General features: G+C 45.1%; 2 protein-coding genes across 3 annotated transcripts; both read left to right on the forward strand.

Annotated features, from left to right (window-relative positions):
- The first annotated feature begins 13 nt into the window (after positions 1 to 13).
- LOC102703833 lies at positions 14 to 8,178 on the forward strand. Its single transcript, XM_040529921.1, has 9 exons — positions 14 to 199; positions 289 to 506; positions 1,967 to 2,475; positions 2,567 to 3,388; positions 5,135 to 5,141; positions 5,325 to 5,367; positions 5,468 to 5,685; positions 6,541 to 7,052; positions 7,139 to 8,178. The coding sequence occupies exons 1-9, from the start codon at positions 82 to 84 to the stop codon at positions 7,923 to 7,925; spliced, it is 3,234 nt and encodes a 1,077-aa protein (XP_040385855.1). The 5' UTR covers positions 14 to 81; the 3' UTR covers positions 7,926 to 8,178.
- On the forward strand, positions 7,829 to 12,429 carry LOC107303849 (protein NRT1/ PTR FAMILY 5.10-like). Of its 2 annotated transcripts, none has more exons than XM_040522221.1 (4): positions 7,829 to 7,894; positions 9,971 to 10,188; positions 10,669 to 11,171; positions 11,253 to 12,429. In XM_040522221.1, exons 2-4 carry the CDS (start codon positions 10,099 to 10,101, stop codon positions 12,076 to 12,078), a joined length of 1,419 nt encoding a protein of 472 aa, XP_040378155.1. In that variant the 5' UTR covers positions 7,829 to 7,894; positions 9,971 to 10,098; the 3' UTR covers positions 12,079 to 12,429. The 2 variants fall into 2 exon arrangements, with proteins under 2 accessions (XP_040378155.1, XP_040378151.1); XM_040522217.1 differs by lacking the exon at positions 7,829 to 7,894 and adding an exon at positions 8,809 to 9,819.
- Positions 12,430 to 13,161: the final 732 nt, after the last annotated feature.

A 13,161-nucleotide genomic window follows, 5' to 3' on the forward strand; every position in this document is an offset into this window, starting at 1 on the left:
TGAAGCCTCGTTTTTAAACACGGCACCAGATCATTAACCCAAGTTGGCGGTTGGCCATCGTCATCGACGGGAGGAGGAGGAATGGAATCCCGCGAGCGATACGCCATCGGCGGCCTGCCTCAGGCTCAGGCTGAGCCGTCCACCGGCCTCAAGCCCGCCGGCGGCCGCGGCGGGTGGCCGGCGGCGCTCTTCCTCATCGGTAAGCCTTTCGAGCTCAGGAATCAGATCCCCTCGCAAGAATCGGTTTGGCTGTGTTTTGGGTTTTCGTATTGAACCTTACGAGTGCAGCGGTCGGGTTCTTGGAGCGCACCGGGTTGTACGGCGTGCAGGGCAACCTGATCATGTACTTCACCGGCCCGCTGGGCATGTCGACGGCGGCGGCGGCCGCCGGCGTGAACGCGTGGGCAGGGACGGCGTATGTGATGCCGCTGCTCGGCGCGATGGCCGCCGACTCGTGGATCGGCCGGTACCGGGCGGTCGTGACCGCCGGCGTTCTGTATCTCCTGGTTGGTGAATTAACCTGCCGGCCTTCTCTGAATTTTACGCCCTGATCTTTTCACTTTTATTATATTTGTAAGTTAAAATTTAAATTTTCAGTTTTAAATTTAAAGCCAATTTAAAGATTTTTTACTAAAGTTTATTTTTTTAATCTTGATAAATATATAAACGATTTATTTAAATTATTTTGAGCGGTAACATATTTGCGTTTTCGCTTTCCTTCGTGCTGCTGGCTTTCGCGCTTCATGGGATTGACGTCGCTCTCGCTGCTGCTCTATACGACATTGTTATTGTTCGGTGAGCTTGGTGATTCTAAGTCCTTGAGAAATAGAATAAAATTCGAAATGTCAATTTTGTCATAGTTGAAATAGTACCTTTAGATATTGTAGTATCTATATATATCAAAATTAGCACTAGATAATGTACTATCTTTATAAAAAAAGCTCAATTAGAAATAAATTATTTTTCTAATCGTTTTCATCATTATATTATTTTTCACACTTTGTATAAAAATATACTGGTGTCGCAAAGCTGGCCACAGTGTCACACAGTGTTCGTGCGACACCGCGGGTGGAAAGCATGACGTCGTCATGATATGGTGGTGACGGTGGGTTCAGGTTTCATGCAAAAGATTACGAGAACATTATAACTTCAAATCTAATTATTCAGAAAGGCGTCACATTGCTTAGTTTAAATTTGGTATGAGGAGTTACTAAATTCTGTACCACAAAATTATATATGGTATCTCTGCGATTACACCAATTTCAGTGTGACTTTAACTTCAACAGTTATACTAGCAACAATTAGATCAGGGTTTTTTTTATCATTTTTAATAAGTATCTTGACGTACTAAAGATTTTAGCGTAAAATTTTGGTAACTTCAGATACTAAATTTTTATATAAAAAATTATGATTTCTTAAGTTATATTTTTTAAGTATGGGAAAAAAACTCTTGGATCAGGGGTCGTATAGATTGGGATGAAATACTTTTAACAGTACGAACAAATCACTGCCGTTGATCCAATCAATTCAATGGCAATCAAGGGCTACAAACTGCCAAAGTTGCTCTCCAGAGCAAGTTCAACAGTATAGCCAAGCCAACTACTATTTCAATTTATCTATAATCAATTTTTTTACGGGAAACATCTATAGTCAATCTAATAACCAATTCATACAATAATTACACCCAAAACATCAATATATGGTCTCACATGTCATACACACATTTTGTCGTGGAGCACATGTGCAGCTCGGTATAAATTAATAGCCAACCTTCATTCTGTATATACTCTTATCTCTTTAAAATATGCTTATATCTGGTTTATAGTCTGCTATTGTACTGCTCTTGTAGCTGCACCGGATCCCAATTCCATAATTTATCATAGTAATATTTTCTATGATAAAAAAGTAATATTTTCTGAGTATTTCAGACTTTCAGTGATCGTCACTGGTTAAAATGATTGCACAGGGCCTTGGGATGCTGACAGTCTCATCCATGCTACCACCCGTCCACGATCAGCCGGCGCCCTGCCAAGACGATGCAGCCGTCGTGTGCTCGTCGCCGGCGGCACCCGCCGGCCGCGTGGCATTCTTCTATGTCGGCCTGTACCTGCTGGCGCTAGCGCAGGGCTTCCACGGGCCGTGCGCGGAGGCCATCGGCGCCGACCAGTTCCCGGAGAGCAGCTCAGCGCGCGTCGCGTCCCGGAGCTCCTTCTTCAACTGGTTCCACTTCTCCATGGCGTGGGGCTACGCCGTCTCGTCCGCCGGGATGAGCTACGTGCAGGACAACGTCGGCTGGCCCGTCGGGTTCGGCGCCTGCTGGGCCGTGATGCTCGTGTCCCTGTCCGTCTTCTTGCTCGGCACGGGGACCTACCGCCCGGAGGAGCCGCGACGCGGCGCCAGGACGTTCGCCGAGACGGCGAAGGGGTGGACAGCCGTTGTGTTGCGCCGCGGGGACGCCATGGACGACACGACAAGGTGTGTTCCCTTTCACGTTTGGTTTGGAGTTTTGGACATGTTGCAAACGCCAATTTCTTCATTGACATGGTTCTATCGACTACCGGTGCAGCTTACTCACGCCGTCGCCGAGTGGCCGTGGTGCTGACAAGGGGATTGTAGCTAAGCTGCTTCCGATATGGATGACCAGTGTGGTGTACGCGGTCATCATAGCTCAGATGACCACCTTTTTCACGAAGCAGGGAAGCACCATGGACCGACGCATCGACATCGGCACGGGCGGCGCAGGCTTCGGCTTCGTCGTGCCGGCGGCGGCGCTGCAGTGCTTCGTCAGCGTCGCCGTCATGGCCACCATCCCGGTCTACGACCGCGCGCTCGTGCCGCTCGCGAGGCGCGTCACCGGGCAGCCCTCGGGGATCACGACGCTGCAGCGCGTCGGCGCCGGCATGGCGACGGCGTGCCTCGCCATGGCCGTCGCGGCGCCGGTCGAGGCCGCGCGGCTCCGCGCCGCCAGGGACGCCGGCCTGGTCGACAGGCCGGGAGCCCCGGTGCCCATGAGCGTGTGGTGGCTGGTGCCGCAGTACGCCCTGGTCGGCGTCGCCAACATGCTCGCCCTCGTGGGCCTCGAGGAGCTCTTCTACGACCAGGTCCCCGGCGAGCTCCGCAGCGTGGGGCTGGCGGCGTGCACGAGCATCATGGGCGCGGGGAGCTACGTGAGCAGCGTGCTCGTGTCGGCGATCGACTGGGCAACGAGGAGCAGGGGGGAGAGCTGGTTCTCCGACAACCTCAACCGTGCCCACATCGACTACTTCTACTGCTTCTTGGTCGGGATTAGTGCTTTAGAGGTGCTGGTGTTCCTGTATTTTGCAAACGGTTATGTCTACACCAAGAATTGCGGTCCAGCCTTATGTCTCCACCAAGAGCATCCCCAATAGTTCATCTAAATTTGGTCATCCATATTTTTATTTGGATGATCATCTAAAACACTTTTATCTTTCATATCTCTTTATACTCTAGCAGATCATCTATATATGTCATCCTCCATATCTATTTGGAGGATTGTAGAGAGAACATCTAAATATAGAGTTTCTCTCTCCTAATATGGATGACATCTGAAAATAGATGATATGATAGATATTCTGCTAGAGCTTAACTTTTACTATTCATCCTCTATTTCTAGGATGAAGGATGGGATGAATAAGCTGTTGGGGATGCTCTAAGGGGCATGGATTATTTTTCATCTTAATGGCACATGCCTCGTTTCTCAAATGTGATCATAATATGTATATTGCCATCCTTTAAAAGAAGATTTTTTTACTTCCTTAAAAATAAGATATCATATTTTCTTAGTGTTAAAATTCAGTACCCTGTGGTGCAATCTACGTTAAAGATATCGAAATTTTACATTAAAATTTTTGGTACGTAAATGTACTTTTCAATGATGGTAAAAAGATCCTTAAAAGAAAATACCAGAGGTATCATATATTTTGCGCTAGATACTTTTGTAGAATTTGGGTACCTTTAATTAATTTCTGAAGTACCATAAAATTTCTCGTTTGAATAAGGATGCAACAACAATGTGCGCAATGACAGCCTACGTTGGACAAGGTTAGGAGACCGATCCCGTAAAAAATTGATTCACTAAAGCGCTTCTAAAAGAAGCATTCAATGAAAAAAAAATTCAAAACATTAGCAAACTGAAGTATTCTTCTTACGCGTAATGTTATAAAGAGAAGAAACTGCTCTTAAAAGAAGCGTTACCAATCCACCTATTCTCCCATAATTCAAATATTATTCCCACCGTTAATACCAAAGGTCCAACTTTAAGAACTTTATATTTAACTTTCATATTACCTAACCAAAATAGGAATGCTCGAGCTTTTTCTCGAGTTGTGTAAATATCTGATTCTCAATATATTCTCTTCTAAGCAGTGTATGCCATATACCATCCTCATTTACTAATTTAAACAACTGTTTGCAAATGGCACAGAAGACATTAATTTTGTATATCTATATACTGAACACCACAGATATCCTTGATCCTTTGTTTTTATTTCATAAGTTCTCTGCATGGGACACATGCGCCCCTATCTTTACGCTTTTGTTTAACTTATAAGCTAAAATTTAAATTTTTAACCTTAAATTTAAATTGATTTTGGGTTTTTATTAAAATTTATTTTTCAGTTTTGACTTCTAGATCACTAAAAAAACATATATAAATGTTTTATTCGTAAATTATTTTTGGACTGTAAATATGTTACCAAACAATAGCCTCATGTTTTATATTTAACCTTCTTTTGATATTTTACACGAGTAATCATTGGCCTTATCTCTTTGTGTGATATCACTCTTTACTCTATATTATCCTGAATTTTTTCCGATCCCGACGTCTAGCCATTAGTCAGTATTAGTAAATAGAGGAATTTTACGGTCCATAGTATCGAAATGTATTAAAAATTTATTTTAAAATTTAATACCTTCTAATATCTAACATACTAAATTTTATATTAAAAATTTAGTACCTCTGTTACCTTCTTATAAACCTAAAATTGCTCAGTTAAATAAGCACGGGCCATCACGTCACAAGCGACTCGCCGCAGGCCCGCACAGCAGTAGCCGGACGCAAATATCCACCAAAATATCTCAGTTACAAGTGAGCATCGCTTTTTGTCAAAAGCAGCCGTAAAGTATCCAAACTTGTGCCTACATCAAGTCATCAAGCATAAAGGGAGACAGCCAGACAGGGGAGTAGTTGTGCTTGTGCCATCTCAGGTACTCTGCCAGCGATGGAGTCCGGCCTCCTTGCACCGCCCGCCGTCGCCGTCGCCGTCGCCGGCGCCGGCGACGGCGACGGCGACGGCGACAAACCCGGCGGCCGGCGCGGCGGCTGGCGCGCCGCGCGCTTCCTCATCGGTAACCTCGCTGACCTCTCGCGCGCGGCGTACGTCGTGCGCAGGTCGGTGTCAAAAATTTTACTTCTTGGCTTGATTTTTGGTTGCTGCGTCTGTTGTAGCCGTCGGGTTCCTGGAGCGCGTCGGGTTCAACGGCGTGCAGGGCAACCTGGTCATGTACCTGGCCGGTCCGATGGGCATGTCCACGGCGGCCGCCGCCGCCGGCGCGAACGCGTGGGCCGGGACCGTGCTGGTGCTGACGCTCGTCGGCGCGCTCGCCGCCGACTCGCGGCTCGGGCGGTACCGGGCCATCTTGGCCGCCGCCGTGCTCCACCTGCTGGTTAGTGCGTTTGCTGATCTCCTCGCTCTGTACCTGTAAGCTCCAACATCTTAGCATCCCTCGTGTGATGATCCGAGGCTGTCTTTTTTTTTTGTATGAATGATAAAACATTTATGAGACGATAAACTCTTATATATAAACTTTTAGGATATAACATATCATTTATTAGTTTGAAAAGTATGAAAAAAATTTGAGAAATAATATGAGGATAAACTGATAAAACAATCCAGCGTGAGTTATGTTAATTTCTCCGTTGGATGCTATTCTAACTTTTCTAAGAATTAGATACCTGATTCGCAAAAAAAAAGAATATTCTAACTTTTTAAGCAAATATTTTCTTCATTTTTTTATTAGATGCAGTTAACTTTTAGATATTGACTCATTCATCTTATTCAAAACTTTGATATAAATATACACGTTATAAGTCATATCTAAAGTTTATTTAGTAATAAAACAAATAATGATTCTAACAAAAACAGTAAGAGCATATAAGAGACATACATGATTTAGACATACATGATTTTGGGTGAGTTGGAGAAAGAGGAGAGAAGTGGGGCTGGATTTATATCCAACTGCAACATAAATGTTTTAGCACATACTCCTCCTGTCTTAAAAAAAATTAATTCTTCGATCTCCCCCATCCGTCCTATTTGAAAAAGTTTTAGAAAATTAAAAAAAAATTAGTCACACGCAAAGTAATATACATGAATCACCTAATAAAAACAAAAATATTAATAAAAAAATTAAATAAGACAAATAATCAAAAATTATAGGTAAAATGTGAAAAATCACGTTGCTGGTTTTGATTTCTGTGCCAATCCTAACGCCTATTTTATAAAAAAATAAATACTACAGAGCTTGGGAACGCTGACTATCTCATCGCTGACGCAAGCAACCGACCCTCACCCGGTGAGCTTTCATGACGCCACCACCGCCTGCTCGTCGCCGCCGCCGCCGTCTCCTGCCCGCCTCGTCTTCTTCAACGCCGCGCTTTACCTGCTAGCGCTAGCGCAGGGCTTCCACAACCCGTGCTCCCTAGCCTTCGGCGCCGACCAGTTCGCGCCGAGCGACCCCAGCGCGCGCGCCTCCCGGAGCTCCTACTTCAACTGGTACCACTTCTTCAATTCCTGCGGCTACGCCCTCTCCAACACCGTGCTCAGCTACGTCGAGGACAGCGTTAGCTGGACCGTTGGGTTCGCCGCGTGCTTGGCCATGACGGCGGTGTACCTCCCCGTCTTCTTGCTCGGCACGCCGGCGTACCGCGCCGAGCAACCCGTCGACGGCGGCCTGCTTGCACAGCTCGCCGACAAGTACCGTGCGTGGACGGCGAGGGTGTTTCCCCGGAAGGAGGCCATTTGCACAGAACGGTGAGCGCACCAAGCCCGCCAATGCCAAATTGAGTTCGTGCTGTGACAGCCCTAGCAATGGCGGAGGTTTAATATTGATCGTGCAGGCTTCTGGCGAAAGAAGAGGTAGAGGTAGAAGATGGCAATGGATTCGTCGTCAAGCTGCTTCCGATCTGGGTGACCAGCATAGTGTTCGCCACCGTCGTCTCGCAGCAGAGTACTCTGTTCACAAAGCAGGGCAGCACAATGGACCGGCGCATCGGTGCGCGCGGTGGCGGGGGCTTCGTCGTGCCGCCGGCTGCTCTGCAGTTGGCCGTCAGCGTCACCATGCTCACCTTGCTGCCGATCTACGACCGCGCCCTCGTGCCGCTCGCGAGGCGCTTCACGGGGCACCCCGCGGGCATCACCACGCTCCAGCGCATCGGCGCCGGCATGGCCGTATCCTGCCTCGCCATGGTCGCGTCGGCGCTCGCCGAGGCCAAGCGGCTCCGCGCCGCGCGCGACGCCGGGCTGCTCGACCGGCCGGACGCCACGGTGCCGATGAGCCTCCTGTGGCTGGTGCCGCAGTACGTCCTCGTCGGCCTGGCCAGGGCGTTCGGCGACATCGGCCTCGACGAGTTCTTCTACGACCAGGTGCCCGGCGGCCTGCGCAGCGTCGGGCTCGCCATGTCCCTCAGCGTGCGGGGCGTCGGGAGCTACGCCAGCGGCGTACTCGTGTCGGGCATCGACTGGGCGACGACGAGGGGTGGAGGCGAGAGCTGGTTCTCCGACAACCTCAACCGCGCGCACCTCGACTACTTCTACGGGATCCTCGCCGCGGTCGCCGCTCTTGAGGTCGCCGTGTTCTTGTACGTTGCCAAGCGGTATGTCTACAGGTACAAAGGCGAGCCATGATTCTTCTCAATTTTGTAAATCTTAAAAATGGTTGAAATGAAGACGTATAGTATTACGATGATGCAAAATATAAATAGTACATTGCATATGTGTGAAGATGTATAATATAGGAGTAGCCTGTAGATTGAATATTGTGGCACCTTTTAAACCTCTGTTTATACATTTGGACCTATTATTGTCTACCTGGAACCAAACTAGTGGATTGTCCTACACAACTTTGTATATGTGGAATTGGATTTGGTACACAAATCGTAGCCGTTTGTTCTATAAATATAACTAAAACTTATATACATTTGGACATCAGATTAGATTTCATATATAAATATTACTACACTCATTCCAATATATAAGCATGTCCAGATTGTTTAGCATAAACTAAGTAGATGTCAAAATATTTCCTTTTAGTCATTTCAGTGGTTATTTTTAAAAATTTTAATTGAGTAAATTCCTTTTATATGTATTGAATGATTGAAATCATATGAAGCATTAAAAAAATATTTATATCGTGGCACAAAATTAAATCCTATAAATGTTTATATTTTGGAATGGAGATGATAGATGTTTTTAGATACAATTACATTATTTGATATATGTGTGTGTATATACCATTATAATTTAGGTCATGAATAGTCAGTATGTTATCCATTTGTTAAATTAAATTAAACTAGAAGTTTATAGTTAGTATAATGAATCTTGTGTCTCATGTACTTCCACTATGAGATACTTATTCCATACCAAAATAAATGACTATGGTCGCGTTCGTTTGGGTTAGGGGAAGTTAACTTATCTCGGCACGGAAAATGTACTAATAGATTAGTACATAATTAATTAATTATTAATTATTAAAAAATATAAAATAGATTAATATGATTTTTTAAACAACTTTTTTATAGAATTTTTTTGCAAAAAATACACCGCTTAGCGGTTCGGAAAACATACGCGCGGAAAACGAGAAATATAAGTTAACTTAAGAGGGGGATGAACACAGCCTATTTTAAACCTATTACCTCCATTCTGCATTATAAGACTTTCCGTAGCTGGCTAGATTCATTTGTGTGCTAATGAATCTAGATATATACAAAATACATGAATAAATGTAGACATATCTAAAAAGTATTATAATATGGAACGGATGGATGGAGTAAAAATAGATACGGAAGTAAATAGGACCATACACAATCGTCGCACATGTTGAGTATTAATGTTAGCATATCTCTTCATCACTAGAAAAGGTAAGTAAATAAGGGCATACTAGATGATATTTTATTGGACTACTAATTGTATCTCATGTTACCTTCTTAGAAAATCTCCAAGAGAATGACTAAATTTTGACTCTCCAAATCTAAATTTAGTCATTCATTTTAGTTTTGGCAACTTAAATTCTAAGAGCATCTCCAAAAGACTATTCATCCCCACTTTCCAAATCCTAACGAATGGAGGATGACAAGGGGCCTAACCACGTGGGAGCTACGGATAGCAATTGTGGTGAGAAAATGAGTTGCTAGATTTAGCAATTGAGGATCTAAGTTTAGTCATTCAAATAACATGGTAAGTTAAATAGCCACTCTTTTGAAGGATATTTTTTTTATGTAAAATTACAAAATTTAACTATAATGAGTGACTCTTAAGATCGGGAAATCTGCTCTAGCAAAGTATTTTCGGAACCGGTAGCAAACGCCAACTACCTTCCGTGCAGCGCGCGCGCGTTAGAGTAGAAGAGGGAAAATAAAAGTTCTCCGAACGGGGCAGCAAGAGAGCGAGCGAGCTGGGCCGGCCATGGACGCGGCGGCGGAGCCCCTCCTGCTGTCGCAGGCGGCTTCCGCGGTGGACCACCTCGGCCGCCCGGCCTCCCGCCGCACATCAGGCCGGTGGCCCGCCGCCCTCCTCATCATCGGTACCTCCACGACGCGCCCCCGAGAAACGAGGGCGGCGGCGGCGGCTGCGAGTCAACGGAGCAAGCACCGCCGCGCGCTCACCGCACTCTCTCTCTCTCTCTCTCTCGATCGAACTAATCCGCGCGCGCGTGCCGTTGGTCGGCGTCGCAGGGGTGGAGATCTCGGAGCGGTTCGCCTTCACCGGCATCTCCGGGAACCTCATCACCTACCTGACCGGCCCGCTCGGGCAGTCCACGGCGTCCGCCGCCGCGGCCATCAACGCGTGGAACGGCGTCGCGATGCTGCTCCCGCTGCTCGGCGCCGCCGTCGCCGACTCCTGGCTCGGCCGCTACCGCACCATCATCTGCGCCTCCCTACTCTACATCGTGGTATGTACTACTCCATAGTACACTACACAGGCTCAACTTCCACTAAACCTGTCACAGTGCTGAACATATGCTACTCTGCTTTTGTGAGTTTGGAAGTGACTAAATTTGGCAAAGGAACATATGCAAAGTTTTGGAAGTTTGGTAGTAACTAGTTGTGGTAACCTAGTTAACCCCAAAAGATCTGGTTGCAACCACCACAGTTTCTCTGTAAAGGATAAGTGGATAAGCCATATTGGCATGAATGTTTGGTGTGTTTAGAACTTTAGATCTGAAGCATAGAGGATGTTCAGGCAATAATCCAGTTAAAGTTTTTACCTTTTTTCTCCTCCACTATATATGGGCAGTTGGGCACGACATATATGCGTCGTTGTGATACAGTGATGTTACACTGGTTCTGCTTAATTAAAAAAGAATGTTAATTGAGTTTCTTGGAACTATTTTAGTATGCAGATTTCTCACCAAATTTTATCCACCATCCAGGGACTTGGCATGTTCACACTATCACCAGTTCTTGTACAACATCAACCAGCAGATTCTAGAGATCATGCAGATAGTACTGTTAATGCATCCTCCACTATGGACATTCATGTTCATATGGCTTTCTTCTACTTGTCCCTGTATATGGTGGCATTTGCTCAAGGTGGCCACAAACCTTGTGTCCAAGCATTTGGGGCTGACCAATTTGATGAGAATGACCCTGAAGAATGTGCCTCAAGGAGCTCATTCTTCAATTGGTGGTATTTTGGGACATATGGTGGCAATGTTATTACTGTTTCAATCTTGAATTATGTTCAAGATAACATAAGTTGGCAGCTTGGATTTGGAATCCCTTGCATTGTTATGTCCTTTTCTCTTGCAGTTTTCTGGCTTGGGACCAAGACTTACCGCTTCTATCCTCTAAGAAGTAACACAAACATATTTGGCCAGGTTGGAAAATCACTTGTAGCAAGGATCCGATGGTGGTGCACATCATGGTGTTCAAAGTATGTAATGAAATTTGCCACAGAAATCCATTCGCTGCAAACTATACAACCTTATTTACTCTTTCTTCCCCTGGCATGCAGGTCATCAGATGATCCTCACCGTGCCCGAGCATCATCATCATCCAATGGAGACCAGGACGATGCAGAAAAGGCATGCTTTCCTGATGAAGCCGTTGCGGTGCTTAGATTGTTCCCAATAGGGGCAACCTGTCTGATCTATGCAATTGTTTTTGCCCAGTGGATGACACTGTTCACTAAGCAAGCAAGTACACTAGATAGATGGATAGGTAAACTACAGATACCAGCTGCTGCCCTACAAAGCCTGATCAGTGTGTCTGTCGTCGTGTCCGTTCCTATATACGACCGAATCCTTGTTCCACTCACAAGAAGGTACTCAAAGAACCCTCACGGTATCACAACATTGCAAAGGATTGGGATTGGACTGGTTATCTCAGTAATTCTGATGGTTGTTGCAGCCCTTGTGGAGACGAGAAGGCTCATGATAGCAAGAGATTTTGGCCTAGTGGGCAATCATGAAGCCACAATCCCTATGAGCTTCTGGTGGGTGGTTCCTCAGTTCATCCTGGTTGGTTTGGCTGACATGTTCACAATGGTTGGCCTGCAAGAGTTCTTCTATGACCAAGTACCAGATGGTTTGCGAAGTTTAGGCCTGGCTTTATACTTGAGCATATTTGGGATTGGCAGCTTCATCAGCAGCTTCCTTGTGTATGCAATTGACAAGGTAACCAGTATGACCGGAGATAGCTGGTTCTCGGACAATCTGAACCAAGGACATCTTGATTACTTCTACTGGCTCTTGGCTGTTCTCAGTGTTCTTGGGTTAGCTTCTTATCTACGCTTTTCGCAAGTTTACGTCCACAAGAAGAAGGGCATCTCAGTACAGTGAGGGTGTCTCAAGAGATATGAACATTGCAGAAAATGCACGGGCTGAGACATGTCGGTCGCTGGCATTTCACTTTCGAAGACCCACAGCCACAGGCATAAATAAATGGCTTGCAATGCAGGTTGCTTATGCTGCTGTACAGTACAGTGCCTTCAAGCGGGAATGACCATACTCTGCTCGTCAGTCGGTTGCTGCTTGAAGCCTTGTAAGTTGGAACCATTCGCATGAACAAGGTCTGGGCTAGGTACCTCAGCAAATATCTTCTTCTCTGGTACTGCCGGCTCTGTTCCAAAATATAAACATTTATAGTTTATTTAGTATAGATTAATATGTTAAATGATTTATTTTTAGCCACTTTAGTGGTTATTTTTGAATTTTAAATTAATTAGATTCTTTTTATAAACATTTGATTTACTCTGGATTCATTGGAATAATTGAAATAATGAGAACTAGTGTAAAAATATTTATATTGTGGTATAAAATTTAAGTTCTAGAATACTTATATTTTGAGATGAAGGAAGTAAGCTTGGAGGTTGGGTCACGTCGAACGTTTAACCGGATGTCGGAAGGATTTTTCGGATGTGAATGAAAAAACGAATTTCACAGCTCGGCTGGAAACCACGAGACGAATTTTTTTGAGCCTAATTAAGCCGTCATTAGCATATGTTAGTTACTGTAGCACTTATGGCTAATTATGAACTAATTAGTCTCAAAAGATTCGTCTTAAGATTTCTCCCATAACTGTGCAATTAGTTTTTTATTTCTTCTATGTTGAATGCTTCATTTAAATGTCCAAAAATCCGATATGATGTTTTTGGAGAAACTTTTTGTAACTAAACAAGGCCTACAGATATCCTGAGGTGAGCTACCAGAAATGTTTACCTTTTCAGGGGGTGTTAATGCAATCTGTTGCTACCGCTCCAGATTCATAGCGACAAATGACCGGATGGAGCAGAAGTTGTGATCGCCAAATAGTATAAAAGCACTGAAAGTGACAGCAATTGCTCCCTCCAGTTCTAACCAGTTCCATAATTCCTGTCGTTAGTTGTTACAGCTGTAGAGTCAAGCTTTAAAAACATTAACTAT

The sequence above is a fragment of the Oryza brachyantha genome, chromosome 1 (assembly GCF_000231095.2).
Source record: "Oryza brachyantha chromosome 1, ObraRS2, whole genome shotgun sequence".
Lineage (NCBI taxonomy): Eukaryota > Viridiplantae > Streptophyta > Magnoliopsida > Poales > Poaceae > Oryza > Oryza brachyantha.